This window comes from Corylus avellana, chromosome ca5, assembly GCF_901000735.1.
Source record: "Corylus avellana chromosome ca5, CavTom2PMs-1.0".
In the NCBI taxonomy this organism is placed as follows: Eukaryota; Viridiplantae; Streptophyta; class Magnoliopsida; order Fagales; family Betulaceae; genus Corylus; species Corylus avellana.
The window spans coordinates 10882302-10910170 of NC_081545.1; the positions used below are offsets into that span (position 1 = coordinate 10882302).

Sequence of the window (27869 nt, forward strand, 5' to 3'; positions counted from 1 at the left end):
GGATAATGATCACATCCACAACCCAAAGGTCTAGACCAAAACTAATTAACCCGAAGGCGACATAGATCGAGTGAGAGAGGAAAGAGCCTTATTACAAGCCTAATAAAACAAGGAAATTAAACAATACAAGGAAAAAACACACTCCAAAACACAAATACATCTTAAAGAAGCAACATAAAGGGAAATAAAACAAGAAAAAAAACAGCACACTCCAATCACGCACACGCTGGGAACTGAAAACCGAAGGGGCATTGGAAGCTCATCGCGGCGGGGACTCGTCGAAAGGCCCAACAGTGGACGGTGGGCGGCAAACAGGCGCAGAGAAGACTGGCAAAGCAGGACCTGAAAACAACCACAAACAAGAAAAAAAAGGAAAAAAAAAACAAGGAACCACCAAAACCAGAAAAAAAACAAGGAAAAGGAGCACAAAGTGGGAAGACGGTAGTCGGAAGGGAGCCGGACCCGTGCAGGCCGGAAACCGCCGCGTAAGGGGCGTGGGAGCTCGACACGGTGGGGACGCATGAAAGAAAACCCTAATAGCGGGCAGCAAAGCGGCGACACAGGTTGGTGGTGACCACAGACAAAATCCAAATCCACAAAGAGCCAAAACAAGGCCAAGGAGCCCGCTGCAGAAAATGAAGGCGGGGGAAGAAAAGCGGCAGGGAAGGGGCAAAAACGGAGAAAAACAGAGGGGGAAAGGAGCGGAAAGGAAAGGGAAGAGATAAGGCACTGAGGCTAGGGCATCAGGTAAATAACTAGCACCGGAGTGAGGAGGATGAGGGGAGTAGGGAAGCAGCCAAATGGCCAACCCTCTTCCCCTATGTGGCGGAAGGGTTTTGCTTTTCTCTCTGGTGGCTAGAGAGAGAAGATAGTCATTTCCATTTGAGATAAAAAATCGTGATTTCTTATATGCATTTTTGAAAATACATGTAAGACTAGTAAAAATAAGTCATAAATCTCAGCCCTCCATCTAGAAGAAATTCAGGATTGAGATCCCATAGAATTCTCTTTAAATTTGAGATTTTCAAATTCATAAATCTCAGTCCTCCATCTATCTAAGCGTTTGAAATAAGTCATGTTTCAGCATTTAATGAGAAAGCTACTAAACGTACGTTTCCTTGAGGGTAGCTTCCTTATTAACTTTCATCATTAAATGCGGAAATATGACTTATTTTAGCGAAACATATCATCTCTAGTCCTAAATGGATTTAGGACTGGAGAAAATCCAGTTACAAGCTAAGATTTATTTTCGAAAATCTTAAGGCTCTAAATAGGACACATGTCTTACTACTAAAATAATAATAAAATATCATTTATAGTTTTAAAAAAAAATTAACAAAATAATAAAATAATAAGGGGGTGGCTTCGACCACCCTAGGTTGACTGGTCTAGGGTGGCCGAATCCAGCCCATGGCCCTTAGGGGGTGGCTCAAGGGCCAAATAAAAAAAGATAAATAAATAAAAAATTGATTTAGGGTGGTTGGTCACCCAATTTTTGCCCTAGGGGGTGGCAGACCACCCCCCAAGGGCTGGGGGGTGGTTCGGCCACCCCCCAAGGGCCAAATAAAAAAAAAAAAAAATTATGGGTTTGCCCTCGAGGGTGGCCGAACCACCCTTAAGGGCCATGAGGGCCAGTCTAGGGTGGCTTCGGGAAAAAATGGGGTGGCCAGCTAGAGGTGTCAAGGCGGTTACGATTAGTAGATTTCACTAACCACCTAGCAGTTAACGGTTAGCGGTTAGTGAAATAGATAATCGCTCGCTAACCGCTTTTTCAAAATTGGACTTTTTTGGGCTCTTTTTGACCTTTTTTTTTTTTAGTGTCTTCTTGGGCCCAATTCCTATAAAAAGAGCCCATATTGAAAAATCAAAAATATTTGACCCAAAGTTTACATTTACTTGTACTTTAAAAAAATTTCCTTAAATATTAAATCATAACCGGTTAACCTTCTTTTTTTTTTTTTTTTTTTTTTATAAAAAAAAAATAACATATAAAAAAAAAAAAAAATTCAACACAACATATAAAAAAAAGTTCAGAATTCAGACAACTGTCACAACATATAATGATAATACATTAATACTTAAATTGTGTTTATAAGTAACACATTGGTCATTATTTAATCCAATGTCAATTACTTAATTTGATATTATACGAATCATATCATCATTGTACATTAATAATATGATTCACTTGAAGTCTTGAATAAAGTATTTGAATTGTCATTGAATCATATGATTAACTATTGATATTATACATTTATATTATTCATATACATATGTAGACTTATATAAACTTATAGGTTTATAACATACATTGGAAATAAGTCTCTAGATATTTAATTGTTGTATTAATATGAATTAGTATACTTATGAGTTATGTCATATTATATATGTATAATTTGTTATTATATAATCAAATGATTTAATGATCAACTGATCATGTGATATAATCATATAAATTATAGTGATAATATATTAATACTCAAATTGTGATTTAATTATTTTTAAAAAAAATTGTGATTTAATGATCAAGTGATTATATGATATAATTATATAAATTATAGTGATAATATATTAATACTCAAATTGTGATTTAATTATTTTTTTTAAAAAAACTGTGATTTAATAATCAAGTGATTATGTTATATGTATAAATATTTTTATAATTATAATTATAAAAATATATTATATAAAAAGGCGGTTAATACGGTTAAGCGGTTAGCGGTTAATGGTTATAGCAGTTAGTGGTTAGAAACCGCCCGCATTGACACCCCTATGGCCAGCCACCCTAGATCATTTTTGTTTTTGTTTTTTTATTTATTTGGCCCTTGGGCCTTAGAATTTCTAAAAATAAATCTTAGTCTTTAACAGATATTCTTCAGTCTATTTAGGACTAGAGATGATTCGTTTCTTTATTTTAAACACTTAAATAAAATGAACAGCTAAAAATTTTAAATTCATAAATCTTTTAATAGCTCTCTTCTTAAAAAGACATAAGAGAAAGTCTTAGCATCATTGGCAAAAGAGGAGAAACGTGTGTGCGTGGATAAAAAAAAAAGAAAAGAGAATAAGTTATATAGGGAGGTTGCACAAAAGTCACATTTTGTACCACCAATAAGAAGCTGACACATCAGCCAATTTCATTAAACTTATACTTAAAACAAAAACTCAACCACACCAGATTATACTCTAATAAAATAAAAAATTATTATTATTTTTTTTTTAAAAATAGAATTGAAGGGCGCAATAATCCCACTCAAAGGCTCCTGTCATTTGCCATCCCGAGGTTTACTGGCATTTCCACCTCTCTAACCTGCAATGGGGTGGCTCACTCACCACTCCCAAGTCGCTAATGCCTAGCCTGGGGATTTGGGCACGGGCTCACCTCCAGCCGGGGAAGGGCGACGACATGGCTCCTCACCTGCCACCCATTGCCATGGGAGCGGGTCAGTGAGCCACCCTAGATTCAATAGATTGGGTGGTCATGCCCACCCGATGGCCCAGCAGGTGGTCGGCATGAGTTACCCCAAAGATGAGTGGCCGCAAGCACTCCCATGTGGCCTTGGGGTGGCGGCCGGCCACCCCAAGTGGGTGAGGGGTGGCTAACCAGCCACCTCTTCAATTTTTTTTTTTTTTTTTAAAACAATTAATTTTTTTTTATAATTTGGTGTAGAGAGACTTTTTTTTTATAAACTTAAGTCTTAGCTTAAGTGTCACATTCTGATTGGTTGCACAAAACTTACATTTTGTACAACCTCCCTATATAAGTTATTCTAAGAAAAAAAATCAAACAAGCAGAGAGTGGTGGAGAGGCAAAGGAATAAAACAATAAAAAAAAAAAAAAAAATTTTAGATAATATAATAAATAATGTGTCGGAAGAGTTTAAAAGGAGTAATTTGGAGGGACCGACTATCAATAATTGAAAATGACAAGCTGTCAGCCTGTCACAAGCAAACGGTAGTTTGACGGAAAGGTATCCTTTTCCATTCCAGGAGAGGAGCCATTTAGGCATAAATGGTTGGATTAAATTGTCCAAACCTTTAAAATTGAGGACAATTTTGTCTTAATTTTATCACAGGAAGCGTCGGTAAACGTAAGTATTGTCTTCTCAAAATCAAAGAATAAAATCCCAACTCAGCTGATTCCCCCACCACTGCAAAACGAACGAGCCAAGAACATGGAAAACGGGTCGGAGTTGGAGAAATGGGGTTTCCGAGGGAACGAGAAGCTGAGCGCGGCGCTGGCGTCGGCAGTCACCGTCCGAGGCATTCTGATGAAGCTATTTGAAAGTCTTAGCAAAGATGATCCAAGGCCGACCGTGCCTCTCGGCCACGGCGACCCCTCGGCGTTTCCGTGCTTTCGAACCGCCGCCGTAGCCGAAGATGCCATTGTTGACGCTGTCCGCTCCGCTAAGTATAATGGCTACGCACCGTCGGTTGGTATCCTGCCGGCGAGGAGGTAATTTCTGTCCTTTTCATGGCATTTTGTTTATTCAGAACTCTTCTGTTTTCTTTTTCTTTTTTTATTTCCTTTGACGTGTTCTGTTTTCGTTCAGTCCTATACTCCTATTTTTAAGAGAAATAACAGTTCCCATTATTATTATTATTATTATATAATTACGTTTCGATTTTTTTTTTTTAACATAAAAAGTCGGGAAGTATTTTTAAAATTTTAAATCTTAAAAATATTTTTTAAACTTTCTAAGTTTACTAGCAGCAGTTTTTCAACCATTTTTTTTTTTCAATTTAGGGAATAAAAGTATTTTTTGATTCCTTATAAAACAACACGTTACATCTCTTATTTTTTTATATATGAATTAAATACTATTTCTTTTTATCGTTTCAACCAATAAAAAAAGAGAGAAGAGAGAGAATTATTGAGACATGTAAATGAGAGAAGAAAGAAAATGAGATGTTTTATAATTTAACAATGCATATACAGTCTACAGTGTTTCTCAATGCATTGAAAAATACTGTAAATACCCTTTGTTGGTTAAATTTAGGACTTCTAATGTGAATTTTTTTTGTAATTTTTTTTAAAATTTTTTCTAAATATAAAAAAGATAATAAACTATAAAGAGTCGGTTGCTAGTGCTCTCACTTGAATTTGTTGTTTTAAGTACTTTTGGTGCAACTGTGGCCGCATATTTTGCAACTTTAAAGCAACAGAAATGTAACATCAACCGCCCCCAATAAACGAGCTTCCCATCTTTTTGATACCTTTATTTTATTAAAAGATTTGATTCCCTAATATTTTTATTATTTTTAAAAGTTTTTTTTTTTTTTCTAATTGTATTTTAGTCATTTTTAGAGTCAGAAAATCAAGATTTTAATTTTTTTAATTTTTTTAATCTATTTTAAATATTTTAAACTTTGTAATTGATTTTGTTCCTATTAGTTTTGGTGCAACTTGGCCACCTATTTTATGGATTGAGGACAAAATTGGCATAATATGTTGATGATGCCGCCAGAAAAGACGGCTCATTTTGGCATAATATGTTACATGAGAAGTATCTTGGTAGACTGGTAGTTGAGGCCTCGAGGGGGGTAGTCGGTCTACACCTCAGTCCCCACTATATATATATATATATATAGTTGACAATATTTCACGAGACTTATGTTAGGAAATTAACACAAAATCTTATAAAAAAATCTTATTGAAAGAGGATTTAAACCCAAGACTATTATTGCAAAAATTTGAAACTCAATGAGCTTTCCAAAAAGGGCCTAATAAAACTCATAAGGGGGTAAATTGTATAGCTACATAAATGAAGGTAGAAGAAAAATTATATCTAAAACTTCTTGTAACAAAGACTAACAATTTCCCAGTTCTAGCTCTTCTTCTTATTAAATGTGTAAAATTATGCGAAGAAACGAATAATCAGTTTGCAGGATTTTGTTTCTGAGAAATTTCGCACCAATTTATCATGCCTAGATAGGAAAGGAAGCTAAATTTTGCGTCAATTCACAATGGGCTTCTCAGATAAAAGTTAAATTTGAGCAAAACGATCCACTTTATCAAATTTAGAAAGCCATTTTGAAAAATGACAAAAATTTCCTCCAAATTGGATTAGAGAAAAATTCTTCAAACCCATCTAACAAAGTGCCCTGTGTCTTTTCACATGTAAGAGGTACATGTTTTTTAATGTAACTAACAGAATCCTTCACCCCCATTAACTCCTCTTCTGTGACCACCATCAACAAGATGATCATATGAATGCTATGAGCCTGTAAAGAAAAAGCTAGGGAACCCAGAATCTGTAGTTACACATATAGTCACATTCAATGGTAATTATCTAATTTAGTTTGATGCTTAAATATTTCTCATAGGGCCATAGCAGATTATCTGTCTCGTGATCTTCCATACGCTTTATCGCCAGACGATGTTCATGTCACAATTGGATGCATCCAAGCAATTGAAGTAACAATGGCTGTCCTTGCCCGCCCTGGTGCCAACATTCTGCTTCCGAGACCTGGCTTTCCATACTACGAGTCACGTGCTGCAGCTATAAATCTTGAAGTTCGTCATTTTGATCTTAATCCTGAAAAGGGTTGGGAGGTCGATCTTGAGAGCATTGAAGCTCTTGCTGATGAGAATACTGTTGCCATGGTCATCATAAACCCTGGCAATCCTTGTGGAACTGTCTATACACACCAACATTTGAAGAAGGTAGGTTACATCTTTTTCTGTTTCTTTACAGAATTAATTTAGTATATATAAGTAGACAAGCTTAAAACTAATCCTGATTTACTGCTTTTTTGTAATTAGATTGTTGTTTTAACGTTAGTGGTGGTCGATTTTTTGGAATGTTAGATTGCAGAGACAGCAAGAAAGCTGGGTATTCTGGTTGTTGCAGATGAAGTTTATCACCATCTCACTTTTGGAAGTAACCCGTTTGTGCCGATGGGAGCATTTGGATCAATAGTGCCTGTTATCACACTAGGGTCTATATCAAAGAGATGGATTGTACCAGGTTGGCGACTTGGTTGGATTGTGACAAATGATCCTAATGGCATCCTTCGTAAACTTGGGGTCATCTCTCTCTCTCTCTCTGTGTTTGAGTGTGAGTGTGTGTTAAGCTTGTATGTCTTTACACACAGCACATAAGAAAAATATGATAATGGTTCTGGATCATATTACAATCCTATTGTATAAATAATAACATAACACATATAGTATTCTCACATCCGTTTCTTTTCCTCTCAGGTTGTGGAATGTATTACGAGCTATCTCAATATGGCAGCTGATCCACCAACATTCATGCAGGTTTATAAATAGCGATTCTTTTTTTAAAGAATTTAAAGAAAAAGAAATATATCATATGATAAGAATGCAACAATTTTTCCTCTTTCAGGCACATTTAGAACTTAATTAACATTCATTTTTATCCTGTGTTCTTGTTGGAGAAAATTTATCTGAAAGCCAATAGAAAAATTTCCTTCAATAGCAGGCTAGAAAAAGGACTTGGAAGCCCCAATATCTCTATACCCAGCCGACCATGACTTCACTATGTTCTTAAGGGTTTGGCTGAATGGCTCTTAGGTGAATCCAACTATTAACTATGTTGCAACTTTCTAGAATTTATTCCGATATTTGGGACATGAACTATGTGGTTGCCAATTAGCTGTTCAGACACCTCAGTGTTAAAGTAATGATTAAATCATTAAATAAACTTAAGCTTTTTTTGAAATAACTAAAAATTTAACATGGTATAAGAGCCAAAGGTCTTGAGTTCAAAACTTTACTCTGTCATTTACCTCCCATTTTAATTAAATATTCCACGTGTTGGACATCATTTATTAAAAAGGAGTTTGAGCCCATAATGTTAAAGTAATGATTAAGTGGTTAAATTTATCTCTTCCTATCAACTTAAGGTTTTGGGATAACTGGTAGTTTAAGAGCATGTTTGGGATTGTGTTTAAGAAATAGAGCTTTTAAGTCAAAAATTGCTTTTTGGCAAAAATTTCATTTTTAAGCTTTTGCCAAAAGTGCATTTTGTCAATTTTTAGGCTTTTTGGACCCTTAAAAGCGCTTTTAATTTTTTTTACCAAACGGGTACTTTTTTTCTTCAAACGGACTTTTTAAGTGTTAAACGCACTTTTAAACCTCTCAAACGCACACCTAAATAAGCCTAACACTCAATAGCTCAAGAAAATAAAAGATGAGATGACTCTGTTGGCTTCTACTCCCAATCCATAGCATACTAACATGAGATCCCTTTGGGGTCCCTAAAATACTGAGCACCAGCTTCTTGGCGTACAAATCAAACTTAATTTGGATAATTCATTCATTCATCCATTATTTTACTCCTAGTAGAATCCCGTTTTCCTCGATACATAGATATGTAGCTTATTATCATATGCATCTAAAACATTTTATTGTTCTTTCCTGTCCCAATCATCCATGAATGTATCAATGTCTTTATGTATCAGGGTGCGGTTCCTCATATGCTTGAAAAAACTGGGGAAGATTTCTTCGCAAAGGTTATTGACATCCTAAGGGAGGCTGCAGGCATATGCTATGATAGAATTGAGGAGATCCCCTGCATTACTTGTCCAAATAAACCTGAAGGATCCATGTTTGTGATGGTAAGGGCATCAAATGTTTGACATATTCGTGCTCACAGATAAATAAAATGTATTGAAGATGTTTTGATTGTATATTTTGTCACAGGCCAAGTTAAACGTGTCTTTATTGGAAGACATTAATGATGATATGGAGTTCTGTCTCAAGCTGGCTAAAGAGGAATCAGTTATTGTCTTACCAGGTATGCCACGAGGTCTTTAAGATATTCCTTGAGCTAGAGAAAATCCAATTTACAAGTTCAGATTTGCAACACATTCTTGTCTTCCTTTTTGCTAGTTTTCAACCCCTTAGTGTCTGTTTGGCTGCTCCTGCTTGGTAATATAACTGTTGTACCAAAATTTTTCTACACTAGTTGAGAAAATTTTGGAATTAATTTTAGAGAGGGTTAAATACTTGAAACCCCCCTAGGGTTTCACTTTTTTATTTTTTCCTCTTTAGAGTTTATTTTGTATCACATGAGGTTCTTATGGTTTTGGTAAAAGACCAAATTGATCCTTCCGTCTATTGACCGTTAGTTGACCTAACGGAACTTCACGTGGACCAATTATAAGCTGACATTTGGCATAACTAATAATGTGGCACCTAATTAAATTTTTTTTTTTAAAAAAAAATTAAAATTAAAAAATTAAAAAAAAATATTTTCATAAAAAAAAAAATTGTGGGTAGCTCGGCCACCCCCTCGGCCATTTTGGGGGTGGCTCCTTTGGCCATAGGGGTGGCCAAAACCACCCCCAAACCACCATTGGGGGTGGTTTCGGTCACCCCCTTGAGCAATTGTTTTTTGTTTTTTGAAAAAATATATATTTTTAATTATTTAATTTTAATTTAAAAAAATAAAAAATTTAGTTAGGTGCCACATCATCACTGATGATGTGGTCACTTATGCCAAATGTCAGTTTCTAATTGGTCCACATGGAGTTCAATTAGGTCAACTAACCGCCAATGGACAGAATGACCAATTTGATCTTTTATCAAAATCACAAAGACCTGTGATACAAAATAAACCCTAAGAGGGGAAAAAATAAAAAAGTGAAACCCTAGGGAGGTTTTAGGTATTTAACCCTTTTAGAGACTCATGTCGAGTAATACTATAATACCTATTTCACATCGACTGATATAACGTATTTTAAGTGGCTTCCACTTTTATTTTTTAAGTAATTGACATTATAAGCCACTTAAAACACCAACTGACAAGCTTATTGAAGCGGAGGTCACTAGTTCGAATCTCCTTCCCTACTCTTGTGCGGACATGTTAAAAAAAAAAAAAAAAAATTGACATAGCGTATTTTAAGTGGCTTATGCTTTTTTTTTTTTTTTTTTTTTTTCAAGTGGTTGACATTGTAAGACACTTAAAATACGCAATGTCAAATGTTGTGGCATGAGTGTGATAAATAGGTGTAGAGAGTAGCATTATTCAACTATGTTTATTAAGGATGGCAATGGGGTAGGCTAGACCTTTTAAGTCTCTCCTACAGCCACCCTTCACAATCAAAATGCAATAATAATTTAATTATGATCTCCCTTTCACACTTTGTGTGGAATGATTTGGTTGTTGATCATTTGAAAGTTTCACCTTTTTTCGGATTTTTCCTTCAGGGGTGGCTGTTGGGATGGAGAATTGGCTGCGCATAACATTTGGAATTGACCCTTCATCTCTTGAAGATGGCTTTGGGAGGATTAAAGCCTTCTGCGAAAGGCATGCCAAGAAACAGTAACATGGGAGCAGTGGTGATCAACAACTAGCCGTTGTTGGATCTCAAGCTCAAGCTAGTCTCTCATGGTGGTTTCCATGTATGTTAAAAATAATAACTGTGATAGGATTTGTTAATAAAATCCCTTCTTTGAAGTTTTGCTAATCAAGCAAGACATAAATGAAGAAGGGGTACTGGTGATCTGCAACTTAATGTTGCTCGATCTGATCATGTTATGTTATTCTTGGTGACTTGTAATCAACAATGTCGTGTTGTTGATCCATGCTTTTATTTGATTTCCTTGATCCATAAAGGAGTTCGTAGATGTTTTTGAACTCCATGTGTACAATGATGTTCGATTATAATTGGAATATAAAATATTATTCAATGATGTTTTATTATCAGGGTGATTGTTATTGTTAGAAATATAATATAGCGGAAACATAAACATTGGTACCTCACATGTACCGAAAACAAGATCTAATGTAGTTGTTCAATGTGTATTTCCTCTCGACTCTCCAGCATTTCTCTTCTGAGCGGTGGAGTGCGTTACTAGAGCGATACTCACAATACTCATAGTCTAAATGTCTCACCATATTTTAGAAAACCAAAAAGGGAGTGAATGTTTTCCACGCTGCAACGTACAACCTAAAAATAGTTGGGCACGCTATACCAAATCTTGTAGAGACCAATATAGCAACATCTCTATAAGAACTTGTTTTGGTGTGAGTTTACATGGCTTAAAAGTGCGTTTAACACTTAAAAATTTTGTTTTTTTTTTTTTTTATAAAAAAACCCGTTTGGTAAAAAAAATTAAAAACGCTTTTAAGGGTCCAAAAAATCTAAAAAATGACCAAAACGCATTTTTGGTAAAATGTTGAAAAAAAAAAATTTATCAAAAAAAATAAATTTTTTTTAACTTAAAAACTTTATTTTTCTAACACAATCTGATGGCTCATTATTCCTCAACTCATTTGGTCACATCATATTAAATATCTTCAATCCTTCTCGAGTTTAATATTTGCTTAACCTTCCCAACAGATGATGAACCAATGGTTAATAAAAAGTAGGTTAAAAAGAATCAAAATTTAATATATAAAATGATTTAAATGTGGCTGCATGTGTAACGAGTAATGCTGGTGTGGAAGCCCACGATTACACCGCGTGGCATGGACACCCGGCCATGCCCATCCGACCGTACCCACTGTCCACCGATCAAGCCATCCACGTGTAATTCTGAACATTTTCCTAATCCAAACAAAAAGTCATCTCAGAAACAAAATCAGAATCAGAATCAGATATCCCGGCGGCCTAAAGCATTAATTACCATATATAACAGGAAATTTTTGATAAATCTTGAAGAAGATACGTACCCAAGACCCAGATGCTAAAGCCACAAAATACCCACCTCGAAAACAGAGAATTTTGAATCAAACCGGGCGGAATCGGCCTTCCGGCAGCCGCACGGTGAGGGAATAAAACTGGGGGAGTGCCGCCTGCCGTAGTGGTTTCAAGAATAATTTCTTGGGGAGTTGTTTTCTGAAGATGATAAGGTTTTCAATTATTTTATTTTATTTTATATTTAATATACAAAAAATAGGGGTCTGACCAGTGTGATTGTTTAATATATAAGGAAGAACATTGCTCACCGGTGCGAGAGCTTGCTTGTCAAGAAATGGCTACTCCAACTGCTATTAATAAAATCCCGACGAGCCAACTCAACAAGCTGATTCCCCCACCACATCAAAACGAACCCAGAAGATGGAAAACGGGTCGGCGAGATGGGGTTTTCGTGGGAACGAAGAACTGAACGTGGCGTCGGGAACTACCATCCGAGGCTCTCTGACGAACCTAATGGAGAATCTTGACAAAGATGATCCAAGGCCAACCGTGCCTCTCGGACACGGCGACCCCTCGGCGTTTCCGTTGTTTCGAGCCGCCACTGCAGCGGAAGACGCCATTGTGGACGCTGTCCGCTCGGCTAAGTATAATGGCTACGCGCCGACGGTTGGGATTCTGCCTGCAAGGAGGTAATTTCTACGTTACATATAGTATGAGATATCATGGCTTTGTTTTTCTCTCCTTTCTATGGCTTTTCGTTGATCCTCAAGTTCATCTTCTCTGGATTTTCTTTTATGTTTTTTTTTTTTCCTTTGGTGTGATATATAATTTGTACATATTTTTCTCCTATTCTCCTATAAACTTACGTGTGATAGATAAATCTAATGGATGAAATGAGAAAAATATGAAAAAAAATTAACACCAATCCTTTCTCATTTTCTATTTTTCTTTGAAAAACTACACGTGACTATCACAAAATTATAATGAACTCCATTTTGTTTAAAAAAACGAAAATATTCCTAAAACTTCTAAAAAAGACAAATATCTGAAAAAAGCAAAAAAATATATAATATGGTCCTGCCACTTTATATAATTAGATAGTACGCTTAATGTCCCCTGCTAGTTTGGCTCCAACGAAGACAAAGATCTGGTTCAAACATATTTTATATATGGAAAATTACAAACTGGCATGGGATAATATATTATATGAGGCCACCCAAAAAGACAGCACCCGCACACACAATGTTGGGAACCAGGTTCATCCCACGTGCAAAAGAGTAATGCTACTCCAATCTCATTCCTGTAGTACTATTGGCCTGATGCGACAATGTATTAGCCCTTGGATCATCCTTTATTAAAAAAAAAAAAAAAAAAAAAAAGGTCTAATGGTTGATGGGTATTGCCGCATTAACTTGTAGTATTATGAGAGTAGGATAAGAGAAGAGTATTTGAATTCTCACGTACAAAGTAGGAAATCAGCTCCCATATCATTATTGTGCTATAACTATTCAAGTCACGATATAAGATATACGCTTCTAATTTAGAAGATAAATTGTGCTTCAATCAAGGTTAGCATGGGGTTAATTACACGTTGAAGAGGGATTAAAGCATTGAAACAGTCGCATGAGAACTACTATAAAAGGTAAATTATGATCGGGTAAAAAAGGACTTTTGGGACTCGCACTTCACAATTCCCATCTCCTAAACACTTATTGACTTGAGCATTAGAGTTATTCCACCCCCGGCACACTTCATTGCTTACATTTCCTCTCGTTTGCAAATACAAATTTGTTGGTGTTTGACACAATGAAAACTATTCTAACAAATAGTGTAGTCATTTTTCAATCAGAAATGAAGGTAGAAGAAAAAAGATCTCCAACTTCTTGTAAGGAAGAAAACAATTTCCTACTTCTAGCTCTTCTTCTTATTAAAGTGTAAAATTATGTGAAGAAATGAATATCCAATTTGCAGGCTTTTGTAAACTAATTTCTCTTATAATATGGTGATTATGTGTTTTTTGAAGAAATCATTCTGAATTTGGATCCGTGTTACCTATGAAAAGCATATCATGGGTGGTAGTTTTTCTACTGTCTTGTTTGGCCGCTTGTGCTGTTTCTTCGCCTGGCTGGTTGTATTTGACAAAAAACAGAGGAAGAATTCTGTATATTATTTTTTCATATATCTTTACAAGGAATAACCATGTATAAATAGCATTACAATTGAACCTATTCTCGGCTTAAGCTAATTTCAAGGCAAGAATAAAGGATTTTATTCTTATATGGCAGGATTGTCAATCAATCCTTATATGTAGTGATTGGCAATCCAAGATCTTTCTTCCCATAATAATTCCGGATGACAACTCACGCTAACACTCCCCCTCAAGTTGGTGCATACAAATCTCTGATGTCCAACTTGTCCAGTGAGTTGTGAAACACCTTGCTGCACACAGCCTTTGTAAGTACATTTGCCAATTGATCCTTGGACTTGATAAACGGAAAATAGATTATCTTGGCCTTAAGATTATGTTTAATGAAATGTCGATCTACTTCCACATGTTTGGTTCGATCATGTTGACAGGGTTGTGTGAAATAGCAATTGCAGCCTTGTTGTCACAAAATAGATTCATCTCACTGTTTGGGGCAAAGCCAATTTCTGTTAGTAGTCTTTTAAGCCAGAGAAGCTCACAAAGACCCTTAGCCATCCCTCTGAATTCAGCTTCAGCACTTGACAAGGCCACCACGTTCTGCTTTTTGCTTCTCCACGTAACTAGGTTCCCACCGACGAACGTGAAGTACCCTGAGGTGGATTTTCTGTCTGATATGTTTCCTGCCCAATCCGCGTCTGTGTATCCCTCAACTCTAAGATGATCATTCCTGGAGAACATGAGCCCTTTTCCTGGAGATGACTTTAAGTATCGAAGAATTCTGATCACTGCATCCATGTGATCCTCACTAGGGCAATGCATGAATTGGCTTACCATGCTCACGGCATAGGCAATATCTGGGCGAGTATGAGAGAGATATATAAGTTTCCCTACTAATCTTTGGTATCTCTCTTTGTTTGTGGGCACTTGGTCTGGATATTCTCCAAGTTTATGGTTCTGGACAATTGGTGTGTCTGCAGGCTTACATTCTAGTAGTCCCACCTCCGATAGTAGGTCTAAGATATATTTCCGTTGGGAAAGAAATATACCTTGTTTTGATCTAGCAACCTCAATTCCCAGAAAATATTTAAGTCCTCCTAGGTCTTTCATTTCGAATTCCATCGCCAAAAGCTTTTGGAGTCTTGATATTTCTTCTAAGTCATTGCCTGTAATAATCATATCATCTACATAGATTATTAAAGCTGTGACCTTACCCAGTTGACATTTTAAGAACAGTGTATGGTCTGAGTTACTCTGGTTGTAACCATACTTCTTCATTGCCAAGCTAAATCGCCCAAACCATGCTCTCGGTGATTGTTTTAAACCATACAGTGCCCTTTGTAATTTACATACCACTTCAGACTCAGAGTTTGCTGTGTAGCCCGGTGGAACATCCATGTAAACTTCTTCCTCAAGATCACCATGGAGGAAGGCATTTTTTACGTCAAACTGATGCAATGGCCAATCCTGGTTTGCTGCAAGAGACAGTAGTACTCTAACCGTGTTTAATTTTGCCACTGGTGAGAAGGTCTCTTGATAATCTACACCGTATGTCTGCTTGTAGCCTTTGGCTACTAGCCGAGCTTTGTATCGGTCTATTGAGCCATCTGCTTTGTGTTTGATGGAGAACACCCATTTACAACCCATTGTCTTTTTTCCTTTTGGTAAAGGGACCAGAGTCCATGTTTCATTTTTCAGCAATGCCTCAATTTCTTCCTTCACAGCCTGAGTCCATTTAGGGTTTGCTAGTGCTTCATGGATTTCTGTAGGGACCTGGTATGAGGAAAGGTCATGTACAAATGTCTTGAGTGGTTTGGATAGCCTCTTTGTGGACACATAGTTGGCAATTGGATACTTTGAGCTTCGTTCTCCAACATCTGGGGAATATCGACTTGGTGGTTTGCCACGATTATGCCTGAAAGGTAAAGTATAGCCAATAGAGGTATTCATATTACTAGAGTTTGGAGGTATAGTTGGGGAGTTTACCTCAGGAATATTCTCAGGAGATGGGCCTTCGGGTACTGGGGCGTGGGGGGTGTCTCTTTCAGCTTCAGGTAGTGTAGAAACTTCTTTGGGGTCTGGCTCAATCTCTGCGGACATATTCAGTCTTGTATATGGTTCTCTTTCGTGAACCTCCTCTTCGTTGTTAACTTCTTCATAATTGTGGATTTCAGCCTCGTTAACTCTTGCCCAGTCCAATCTCAACCAATTCGGCTCTTCACTATGGATCTCCCCCTGACGAGCAGAGTTGGGTACTGGAGAAGGAAAGAATGGTTCCATTTCCAGAAAAGTGACATCCATAGTCACGTAGGAGCGGTCATTGGCTGGATCATAGCAATGGTATCCTTTCTGATGTAAGGCATACCCTAAGAAACAACAGTGGATGGCACAAGGATCCAGCTTCGTGCGTTGGGTCTTATGGAGATGGACAAATGCAACACAACCAAACACTCGGGGCGGAATCATCAACATTGTAGGTAAGGTGACATACGTAGACAACGTATGTAGGGGAGTCTTAAAATCCAAAACTTTGGAAGGCATCCGATTGAGAAGATGCACAGCTGTGGCAACGGCATCACCCTAATGTCTACTAGGCATATGGGCTCCAAGTAATAAAGCCCGAGCAGTTTCAAGAATATGGCGATTTTTTCTCTCAGCCACCCCGTTCTGCTGAGGAGTCTGAGGGCAAGAAGTTTCATGAATAAGACTGTGACTTTGGAAATATTCATGAAACTGGTGGTTCACATATTCACCACCATTATCTGATCTAAGAATCTGAATCTTAGCAGAAAATTGAGTTTGAACCATAGTGTGGAACGACTGAAAAACACGTAGTACCTCATGTTTGTGTTTTAACAAGTAAAGCCAAGTCATGCGAGTACAATCATCAATAAATATCACAAACCAACGATTTCCAGATGTTGTAGAAACGGGAGAAGGACCCCATACATCGGAGTGAATTAAAGCAAAAGGAACATTACTTTTATTCATGCTCAAAGGATAAGTAGCTCTATGACTCTTAGCCAGAATACATGTTTCACATTTGAAATCAAATAGTGACATGTTGGAGAATAAATCAGGAAATAAATGTTTCATATAACCAAATGATGGATGTCCTAACCGGAGATGCCATAGCCAAATCTGTCGTTTTTTGTCGTCAACTGGATGATGCATGTGATTTGCACGTCCCACACTGAGATCATCCACATAGTAGAGCCCCCCCCGCTTAGTACCACGCCCAATGATCTCCTTGGTAAGAATATCCTGAAGCAAACAGAAAGTAGAATACATGAGTACGACACAATTCATGGCTGTGGTAATCTGACTCACAGATAGTAACTTATGTGACAGAGAGGGAACAAGTAAACAATGGGTTAGTGATAGAGTAGGTGATAAGTTGACCGTGCCGGCCCCTGTGACTGGAGAAAGAACCCCATTTGCATTTGCAATACACGTTCGCCGTGGTTGAGATGTTTGTGCAAAGTCTGTGGCATCAAATGTCATGTGGTCGGATGCTCCAGAGTCAACCACCCACGAGCCGTTATCATCATCTCGAGAGGAGCTACAAAGAGCAGGACTACATTTACCTGGATCCGTGGCCAGTGCATCTCCTTTAGACGTCTCGACGAGAGAGAGACATGGTTCTGTTGTAGCCACTGCAGCCTGACCAGTTCCTCCATCCGAGGCAGCATCACGGCGTTTTCGAGTCTGAAGTTCATTCCACCAGTCTGGATATCCATGTAGTTTGAAGCAAGTGTCTCTGGTATGTTTCGAATTTCCACAATGTGAACACTTGGTTCCATCAGAGGGAATTCGTGGTCGAGAAGGGTTGCTGCCTTTCCCATTGCCGAGAGAGAGAGACTTGGTCGAAGATGGGATATTCTGTCCAGACCTGAAGCTCTTCGAAGCCAAGACTGCTCCCGGATTATCACTAGAATCACCTGTGATCATAACTGCCTGCCGGACAGCTTCCCGACGAACATGAGCGTATGCTTGTTCAATAGTAGGGAAAGGTTTCATCTGTAGTATGTCCCCTCGAATTTTATCAAGCCGATCATCCAGGCCATCCAAGAAGACATACACCCGGTCTTCCTGAAGCATGTCGTTGTAGTGCTTAATATCAGCCACGCATTCCATCGGGTTTGGTCGGCGAAAATCAATCTCACGCCATAGGCCCTGGAGGTCAGTAAAATATTTTTCAAGAGAGCCGCCTGCTTGTTTCAGCCGAGTCACACGTCGCCGGAGATCATACACCTGAGATGTATCACTTCCGTCAAAGTAGGTGGTCGCAATGGAATCCCACACTAGTTTCGCAGTTGGAAATCTGATGAAGTTCCCGATCAGTGATGGTTCCATGGAATTGATCAGCCATCCTTTGACAATGGCATTGTCTGTGCGCCACTTTCGAAAGGATGGATCTGTTTGTGGAGGTTGCTGGATATTGCCATTAATATATCCCAATTTGTCTTTGCCTGAGATATACATCTCGACAACTTGGGACCAGAGGGCATAGTTGGAGCCGTCCAACTTAATGCCAATTGGAGCAGCAGTTGTGTCGGTGATCTGGGTTGGAGCCGAAGCTTTGGTCAAAACTTCGTTCATTCTAGTGGTTAATTCGGTAAGGATGGATGTTGGTAAGGGGTCATAGCAAGATTGGTCAAATGTTGGGTTGTCGGTAGGTTGGTCAGTGCCGCTCATAGTTGCGGGTAAAGTAGATGGAAGGAAAAAAACTGTAGGTGACAGGATCAAAAACCTGCTTTGATACCATGACAAAAAACAGAGGAAGAATTCTGTATATTATTTTTTCATATATCTTTACAAGGAATAACCATGTATAAATAGCATTACAATTGAACATATTCTCGGCTTAAGCTAATTTCAAGGCAAGAATAAAGGATTTTATTCTTATATGGCAGGATTGTCAATCAATCCTTATATGTAGTGATTGGCAATCCAAGATCTTTCTTCCCATAATAATTCCGGATGACAACTTACGCTAACAGTATTCTCAGGGTGGTACTTTTTTTTTTTTCCTGCTATGCTGTTTCCCCTTGCTTTCTGTATTCTTATTTTCTTCCCTTTAGTAATATTTATCCATGCAGAAAGGAAAATCCCCTATTGCAGTGTAGACAGCTTTTTGACAGAAGTTGATGGTTAGCCTTTTTTGTGACCACAATCAACAAGATGATCAAGTTCACTTATTTCCCTTTGAAAAAAAAAAAAAAAACGGAATGTAAAAAACAATGCACATTTTTGAAACTGTCATTATCATATAAATGCTGTGAACTACTTAAATGGTCATCATATTCTGTCAATCTAATTGGATTTGATGCTTGAATATATTTATAATAGGGCCATAGCAGATTATCTGTCTCGTGATCTTCCATATGCGTTGTCGCCGGATGATGTTTATCTCACAACTGGATGCAAACAGGCAATTGAAATAGTACTGACAGTCCTTGATCGCCCGGGTGCCAACATTCTGTTTCCAAGACCCTACTACCCTTTCTATGAGGCATATGCTGCATCTAAATGTCTTGAAGTTCGTCATTTTGATCTTAATCCAGAAAAGGGTTGGGAGGTTGATCTTCAGAGCGTTGAAGTGCTTGCTGATGAGAATACTGTTGCCATAGTCATCTTAAACCCTGGAAATCCTTGTGGAAGTGTCTATACACACCAACATTTGAAGAAGGTAGGTTTTACCTTCTTTTTCTGTTTCTTATTTTTTTTTTTCTTTTCTTTATAAAATTGATTGAAATTTGATTACTATACTAATATTCCCTCACATACTACATTTTTCCTATAAATAAGGATCTTTGTATTGTAAACATTGATAAAGTTAGTGAGATCATAATGTAGTCCTTGAGACAATTCACAGCGGTAGGCTTAGATTACCCCAAAATACCTTGTGTCTTTTCTCTCTTTCTACTTCTGCTTTTCTCTCCATATTTTATTGTTCATCATAAATTTCGACAGTAATAAACATGAATTTTCTTAAGTTCAAACTTTTTGTAATTAGATTGTTGTTTTAACGTTAGTGATGGTTGATTTTTCTGAATAATAGATTGCAGAGACAGCAAGAAAGCTGCGCATTCTGGTTGTTGCCGATGAAGTTTATCACCATATCACTTTCGGAACTAAACCGTTTGTGCCGATGGGAGTATTTGGATCAATAGTGCCTGTTATCACACTAGGGTCTATATCGAAGAGATATATCCTACCAGGTTGGCGACTTGGTTGGCTTGTGACAACTGATCCTAATGGCATCCTTTGTAAATTGGGGGTCATCTCTCTCTCTCTCTCTCTATGTATCTATCTATGTGTGTGTTTGAGTGTGAGCCTGTTTGGGATTACATTTGAAAAATATAGTTTTTAAGTCAAAAAATGCTTTTTGGCAAAAGGTTCCGTGCGTTTCAATTATTTTTAAGCTTTTTGAACCTTTAAAAGCGCTTTCAATTTTTTTTACCAAACGAGTACTTTTTTCTTCAAATAGACTTTTTGAGTCTTAAACGCACTTTTAGGCCTCTCAAATGTACGCCCAAACTGGCATTGAGTGTGTGTTAAGCTTGCTTGTCTATGCACACAGCACATAAGAAAAATATGATAATGGTTCTTCTGCGTTATATTACAATTTTATATGAATTATAACATAACACATATAGTATTCTCACATTCGTTTCTTTTCCTCTCAGGTTGTGGAATGTATTACGGGCTGTCTCAATATGGCATCTGATCCACCAACATTCATTCAGGTTTATAATAGCAATTCTTTTTTAAAGAATTTAAAGAAAAAGAAATATATCATTTTAAAAGATTGCAACAGTTTTTCCTCTTCCAGGCACATTTAGAACTTAACTATGTATTTTTATCCCGAGTTCTTGTTAGAGAAAATTTATTAGAAGCAATAGCAGACTAGAAAACTGACTTGGAAAGCCCCACCATTAACTATGTGGCAACTTTCAAGAATTTATTCTGATATTTACTTAGTGTTTGTGGGACATGAACTATGTGGTTGCTTATTAGCTGCCCAGACACCTCAGTGGCTCAAAAAAAGAGAAGAAAAAGAAGATTCTATTGGTGTCTACTCCCAATCCTTAGCATACTAACATGATATCCCTTTGGGGTCCCTAAGATACTGAGCAGGAGCTTCTTTTTCTTCTTTTTTTTTGAATGAATGAGTATTTTTACTAAAGAAAATTCAATGTTTACAACACTTCCAGGTTTTAAAAAACTGGAAGTGTTGTAAGACCCCATTTGAATGCCATAGATCAAGCCACATATAAATGTCATTTCCATCTCCAACCTTGAATCTAATGAACTTTCTTGCAACCTCATGCATCTTCAATAATTTTCTCCAACTCCAAGAGCAAACTTGAGGTATTTTTACCAACCAAAAGCTCTTTCCTTTTAGCAAGTATTATTTTATACATGCAACCCACAATGAACCTGCTCTTGCAAAAAGATTCCATATGTGCCTCATCATTGCTGCCTTGTTCCAATCCTCCAACCTTTTAATCCCCAAGCCTCCCTCCTTTTTTGGTTCACAAATCATGTTGCTTGACAAATCAGGATCCAAGCAACCTTAGCTCTTGATTTAGTAGCATCGGTACTTGACCATAGAAATCTGTTGAGTTTCTGTTCCAACAGACTAATGATCTTCTTGGGTAGGATAAAAATGGAGGACCAGTACACTGGGACGCTAAACAAAACAAAAGACACAAACTGCAGTCTACCAGCAAAGGAGAGCTTTTTGGACAGCCAAGAATTAATTAAAGCTAAAATTTTTCTCTAGCAAAACTCCACAATCTGCAGTAGTCAATTTTGTGGATGTTGGATTAGGCCTTTGACCATCTCATCTAAAAATCAATTGATGTCCAGTGAGTAAAGCCAAAGCCTTTTATGGCATTCGAAATCGCACTTTATAAAGCATATTCAAAGAGTCGTCTATATGAGTAGAGTGGCATTATTGCACCTCAACAAACCCTCCTTCCATGTGGCACTCCTGCGACTTGAACTCATGATCTTAGCTTTGATACCATTTGTTGGATCGGGCCTTTGACGATCTCATCTGAAAACCAATCAGTGTCTAGTGAAGGAAGCTAAATCATTTTATGACATTCGAAATCGTATCTCTCAAGGCATGTTCTAAGAGTCGTCCAATGAGCAAAGCTGTACCGTTGCCCCTGAACAGTAGATATTAATGGAAACCCCAAGTAGTGCACAAGTAGCTTCATTTGCAGACAAGCAACGGGAATTTTCGTCTCTAAGTCATTAACTCTTGAACAGAAAACAGAGCTTTTATTTAGATTGGCTATTAAACAAGAGATACCAGCAAACTCAGCTACATCATCCTTAATAGATTGAGCAAACTTGATGGCTGCAGCAGAAAACATTAGTAGATCATCTGCAAAACACAAATGGGAGAGCTGCAATTTTGAACAGTTGGGATGAAACTTTATAGAGTTCTTCAAAGCAGCTTCAGCAAGTAAAAGGGAGAGAACTTCCACAGCTATCACGAAAATATAATGAGAGATAGGATCTCCTTGTCTTCACCCTCTACCCCCTTCAAAATATCCAACCAAAGTTCTATTGATAGCCATTGAGAATCTCGAATCACACGATTATCCAGCTCACAAAAATTAAGGGAGCTCCAAAACATTTCAGACACAGCAAGATGAAATCCCAGCTTACAAAATTGTATGCTTTCATCAAATCTACTTTATGGTAGTCTCGGACCAGCTGCTGGGCAAGAGGAACATTCTCTAGAATACTTCTTTGCGGTACGGCAGCTTGGTTGTTGCTAATGACAGCATCCAACCCCGGCAGAATTCTGTTGGCTAAGATCTTTGTTACCACTTGTATACCACATTGCAACAAGCAATTGATCTAAAGTCACCCATCCGGGAGAGATTTTTCTTTTTAGGCAAAAGTGTGAGAATGGTGGCATTAGTTTCATTAAGCAGCTTTCCTGACTTAAAGAAGGATTGCACAGCTTCCATTAGGTCCGAGCCAATAGTAGAAGCCATAGAAAATATTGCATTCCTAATCTCCTCATAACTTCTCTCCCAATGTCTACAATAACACCATCTGGAAATTTTTTCTGGATCAATTGAGTTACCCTCTCCTTTTTTCTGTCATCAAACAAAACACCACTTGGACTAAGCAATTTTTTATAAAAATCGTCTGCCACCTGCTTAATCTGCTCCATTTCTTCAACCTTGACATCATTTTCATCCCAATGATGTTTGATAAAATTCTTAGAATTCTTTATCTTAACCATATTATGGAGGTAAGCATCATTATGGTCACCAAAATTCAACCAATTATTTCTAGCCTCCAATTTACTAATGGAGGTAAATTCATGTAGGCATGCTTTCTCACGCTTCAGGCGTTCAGCTTTACCATTTGAAGCTATAAAATCCCTTTGGGCTTGTTCAAGTCTCTCCCTAGCTTGTATAAACCATATGAGAAAGCCCTCCAAATACCTCGGTTTTCATTTGCTTAAGAATCTTTTTAACAGCTTTGAGTTTTGCATAAAATCTGTAAATTGGCGCCCCTCTCACTTCAATGCTCCACCCTTTAGCAACCGAATTTAAGAAATCAGCATGGGCAGCCCAGAATTTAAAGAACTTGAATGGCTTAGGTCCAAAGCTTTGGACTTTCCCCACAATTATACTATCAGGATAATGGTCAGAGATTCCTCCATCTAAGAAATCTACTACCATTTGTCCAAATCCATCTAACCAGACTTCATTTACCACCACATGGTCAAGTTTCTTGGCTAAAAACTCATCAAAATGCTTGTTATTCCATGTATAGAAGCAACCTGTATAAGCTAGATCAACAATCTCCAGCTTTTGAATGCAGTCCACAAATTCAAATTTATATCAGCTCCTCTTTGTATACTTTGAACCACATTAAAGTCCCCTGAAATAATCCAAGGGCTTATACCAATCTTGTTTTTGATCAAACTCACATGCTGCCTTGTTGCTCTTCTCTCAATCCCCTTATTTGCTCCATATACAAATGTGTGGAACCAGTTCAAGTTACCATTAAGCTTAGTTATTTCACGGCTAATGGCTTGAGTATGTTCCTGCAGAGTACATATATTAGCCAAACCTGGATTCTAACAATCCCATATTCGGCCAAGATAATGACTATTATAGTTGTGTAAGACATCCCATCCAAGCACAATATTCTCCATTATCCTTCTTGCATTCGCCTCCTTAACTCTAGTCTCCAATATAGAAATGATAGCTACCTTCAACCTCCTGTATGTTCCAAGCTAGTACTTCTATCAACATATGAGTGTAGGAGAAAAACCTCTTTCCTTATTTTCGTCATCCACACCTATCTCCCCGTTCGGCTTCAAAGATCTCCAAGAAAGTTGTATTAGGTCTATGTATTCTATTCTATTCCCCACAAACTCCCCCTTCAAAACTCTCCTTGTCAGCCATTTTAGTCAGTGCAGCAAAAGAATTAACACATTCTTTCCTTCCCAATTGTTTTATCAAAAGTGCCCTTCCGACTTCCATCCTCTTTAGCCACCTACTTATATACTTTTATTTTTTGTTTACTCACCACCACTTGTCTCTTCTGTGCCTGGACTTTCTTTTCCTGCTTTGAACAAGCGAAAGGAACATGTCCGAACAAGTTACAGGCTTTACATTTTGGGGGTATCCATGGATATTCAATCCCAATGGTAATCCTTTCCCCTGCCCCCATGTCAAGCTCAACTTCTCTAGGAAAATCCGAGTTCAGATTGACTTCTACCAATGCATGTGCAAAACCCAATCTTTGCTGCTCTTCAGTAACCGAGTCAGCATAGAGGATTGCGAACACTACTAACCCCATAGCTTAAACATATAGGGCTCCAAAACTCCATTGGTGAGTGCACTAGTTAAATCCAAATCAGGGGAATGGAAGATACATATATCTTCTACAATTGCATTCCTGGCTGCCATTTTCTAAGGATTAAAGGCTTACTGGAAATATGATAAATCTTAGCTTCCCTGACTGCATCACTAGTGCTCTCATCAGTGAACCGAAAAATATTGAGCTCGAGGACTCTTAACAAGGTAAAATGGCAGGGATTATCCCGAAAAGGACAGCAAGCAAAATTAGTACAAATACCTGGTATATCTGGCCTCCGATCACTGGAGAAGATTCCGATCACCTTGAGGATCCCCAATGCGCTCTCACGCACCGTTCACCACACTCATCAAGCTTCCTGCACTTTCGGTTTTGATTTCCAGCCTGGCTCCGTAACTCTTTTTCTCCTTTACCCCTTCTTTTTGCTAAAATGCATAGTTTTCAATGGTGTTCTTGGGCGTTATACATGTTGTTTTTGTGTGTGAGCACCAGCTTCTTGGTGTACTAGTCAAACTTAATTTGGACAAACCTGTGATATAGTAATAGAGAAATACTGTAATCATCCATGCATTCCTCTTTTCCTTCTCTTGAATGTAGCAATGTCTTTATGTATCAGGGAGCGGTTCCTCATATCCTTGAAAAAACTGGCGAAGATTTCTTCTTAAAGGTTATTGACATCCTAAGGAAGGCTGCATGCATATGCTATGATAGAATTGAGGTGATCCCCTGCATTACTTGTCCAAATAAACCAGAAGGATCCATGTTTGTGATGGTAAGGGCATCAAATGTTTGACATATTCGTGCTCACAGATAAATAAAATGTATTGAAGATGTTTTGACTGTAAATTTTGTCGCAGGCCAAGTTAAGCGTGTCTTTATTGGAAGACATTAATGATGATATGGAGTTCTGTCTCAAGCTGGCTAAAGAGGAATCATTTATTATTTTACCAGGTATGCAAAGAGGTCTTTAAGATTCCTTGAGCTACACAAAACCCAATTTACAAGCTCAGATTTGCAACACATTCTAGTCTTCCCTTTTGCTAGTTTTTCAACTAAAATAGTTTGACCTTAGTATCTTTTTAGCTGCTTGGTTGTACCATAGTTTTTCTACACTCGTTGAGAAAATCTGAGAATTAGGCTTGTGGTGAAAGGTCTTGGGCTTTTTTCTTTTCAAAAAAAAAAAGGGTCTTGGTCTCTAATATCATGCATTTAATACTATCATCAGGGTATGAGCATTTAGGGTGAACTTATAATGGTGGCCCCAAAAAGGTGTTTAAGGCAACACTTTTAGGGTTTCCTCCGTATACCCACCCATAACATTTTGTGGGGGCATGATTTGGTTGCTGATAATTTGGAAGTTATATTTTCTTTGGATTTTTCCTCCTCCAGGGTTGGCTGTTGGGATGAAAAATTGGCTGCGCATCACTTTTGCAATTGACCCTTCAGATCTTGAAGATGGCTTAGCGAGGATTAAGGCATTCTGCAAAAGGCATGCCAAGAAACAATAAGCTCAGGCTAGTTTCTCATGGTGGTTTCCATGAATGTTGAAAATAATAATAGTGATAGGGTTTGTTAATAAAGTTCACTCTTTGAAGTCTTGCTAATCAAGCAAGACATAATGAAGAAGGGGTGGTGATCTGCAACTTCCTGTTGCTTGATCCCATCATGTTATGTTATTTTTGGTGAAGTGTAATCAACAATGTTGTGTTGTTGATCCATGCTTTTATTTGATTTCCTTGAACCATAAAGGAGTCTTACATGTTTTTGAACTCCATGTGTACAATGATGTTTGATTATTTTAATAGAAAATATTGTTCATTTTAGGGAATAAAACTACTTTTTGCTTCCTTATCAAAATATATTTTACAATAACTTTCATTACATTTCCTTATACCATTAAAATATTATTTAGGGAAACTGATGTGGATGTATTTTTGTGATTTTTTTGAAATGTTCTCTAAACATAAGGGAATGGGTTATAGGAAATTTGTTGCTAGTGGTGATTGTTTATTGGACTCTAGCAAGAGGGAATCAAAATCCTCTGTGAATCATGTAAAAATTAAGTGGAAGGAAATTTCTTTGAGCCATGCAATGGACGAAAGCTCGAACTTCATTCGATTTATGTGGAGGGGGCACTTGTACGGTATCTCTTGAGGATCTAGTCAAGGTAAAGCCTCAAATGCTCGGGCTATCAAAAAAGAATCTTAATCAATATTTTCAAAAAATTCGATAAACCTAACGAATCAACGACATCAAGGATAAAATTTTGAATTTACCTCTAAAGAGTTCGGATTATATTTAATTTAATTTTTTTTTAAAAAAAAGTGAATCATCATAATAAAGTTCGAAAAAAGATTTATTTTGTGGGAGGGGAAATGGCATGCTTGTAATAGATGCATATTTGAAAAAATTCAAACTCTTTTGTGTGTGTGGGTAAATTACATTTTGAGTTCACAAACTATCAACTTTAAGTCATTTACTCTTAGAAACGTTAATTCACTCTATTTTGACAAACAACTAGCATCTCATTACACTTGAGGGAAACGAGAAAGGTGGTTAAGTTTATTTTTGTTTTTTTTTTTTTTTCTGTTATATATATATATACCTTTATTTTAAGTTAAATAAATGCCAAATACAACTAATTGAATACTCTCCTATTGAAATGAATATCTACTGTCTATACGTTCCCCTTTCTTAGTTTACATTTTACACAATTGGCAGCCCTTTCACAAGTCTTTGGATATTTTCGTAAATTATGGATGAAGAGATTTTATTTATTTTCTTCAACTAGGCCCCACGTAAGAACATTTTAATTCTAGCTTGATCCACACGAAATGCTATTCCTTCTTCTTTTGAATTTCTGAATTGGCATTTTCCTTGTGTTGTTTGTACTACACTTCATCTTTGACTTGGTATATATATATGTTTCACTATGTTAGCATAGAATTCGCGAACCAAACTCGTTGATATTGAGTCTACAATAGAGAGCACATCCCTCCATAGTTGATGCTTAATTAATTCCAAATTGGGTAAAACAATTTATATGCTTTTTCAATTTCGAAGTCTTGTTTTAAGCATTTTATTTTCTCAAAATAAGATTTTATTTTCGTCTCAAAATGTAAGTGGGGAAAGATGAACACATGATCTCATTTGGGTTCCTTGTAGAAGCATGTGGCCTTGTAGGTTTTAGTGCTACATTCATTTTACAATATTTCAACATTAATAAAATCAGGGAAGT

The 27869-nt window shown here is 37.3% G+C and overlaps 3 protein-coding genes across 3 annotated transcripts in view; all 3 read left to right on the forward strand.

Moving 5' to 3' along the window:
- Positions 1 to 1072, forward strand: part of LOC132181756 (S-alkyl-thiohydroximate lyase SUR1-like) — a 4153-nt gene extending 3081 nt beyond the window's left edge. Inside the window, exon 4 of the mRNA XM_059594994.1 lies at positions 1044 to 1072. Within this exon, the coding sequence (XP_059450977.1) occupies positions 1044 to 1072 (29 nt within the window). The remainder of the gene's footprint in view (positions 1 to 1043) is intronic.
- A 3046-nt stretch (positions 1073 to 4118) lies between these two features.
- Positions 4119 to 10663, forward strand: LOC132180545 (nicotianamine aminotransferase 1-like). The gene is made up of 7 exons (XM_059593420.1): positions 4119 to 4456; positions 6328 to 6667; positions 6812 to 7030; positions 7205 to 7264; positions 8431 to 8586; positions 8672 to 8765; positions 10181 to 10663. Exons 1-7 carry the CDS (start codon positions 4176 to 4178, stop codon positions 10297 to 10299), a joined length of 1269 nt encoding a protein of 422 aa, XP_059449403.1. The 5' UTR covers positions 4119 to 4175; the 3' UTR covers positions 10300 to 10663.
- Positions 10664 to 11452: 789 nt separating this feature from the next.
- Positions 11453 to 26454, forward strand: LOC132180547 (tyrosine aminotransferase-like). Its single transcript, XM_059593421.1, has 8 exons — positions 11453 to 11828; positions 11909 to 12305; positions 19112 to 19451; positions 19824 to 20042; positions 20452 to 20511; positions 25248 to 25403; positions 25489 to 25582; positions 26021 to 26454. The coding sequence occupies exons 2-8, from the start codon at positions 12037 to 12039 to the stop codon at positions 26137 to 26139; spliced, it is 1257 nt and encodes a 418-aa protein (XP_059449404.1). The 5' UTR covers positions 11453 to 11828; positions 11909 to 12036; the 3' UTR covers positions 26140 to 26454.
- The last annotated feature ends 1415 nt before the right edge of the window (positions 26455 to 27869 follow it).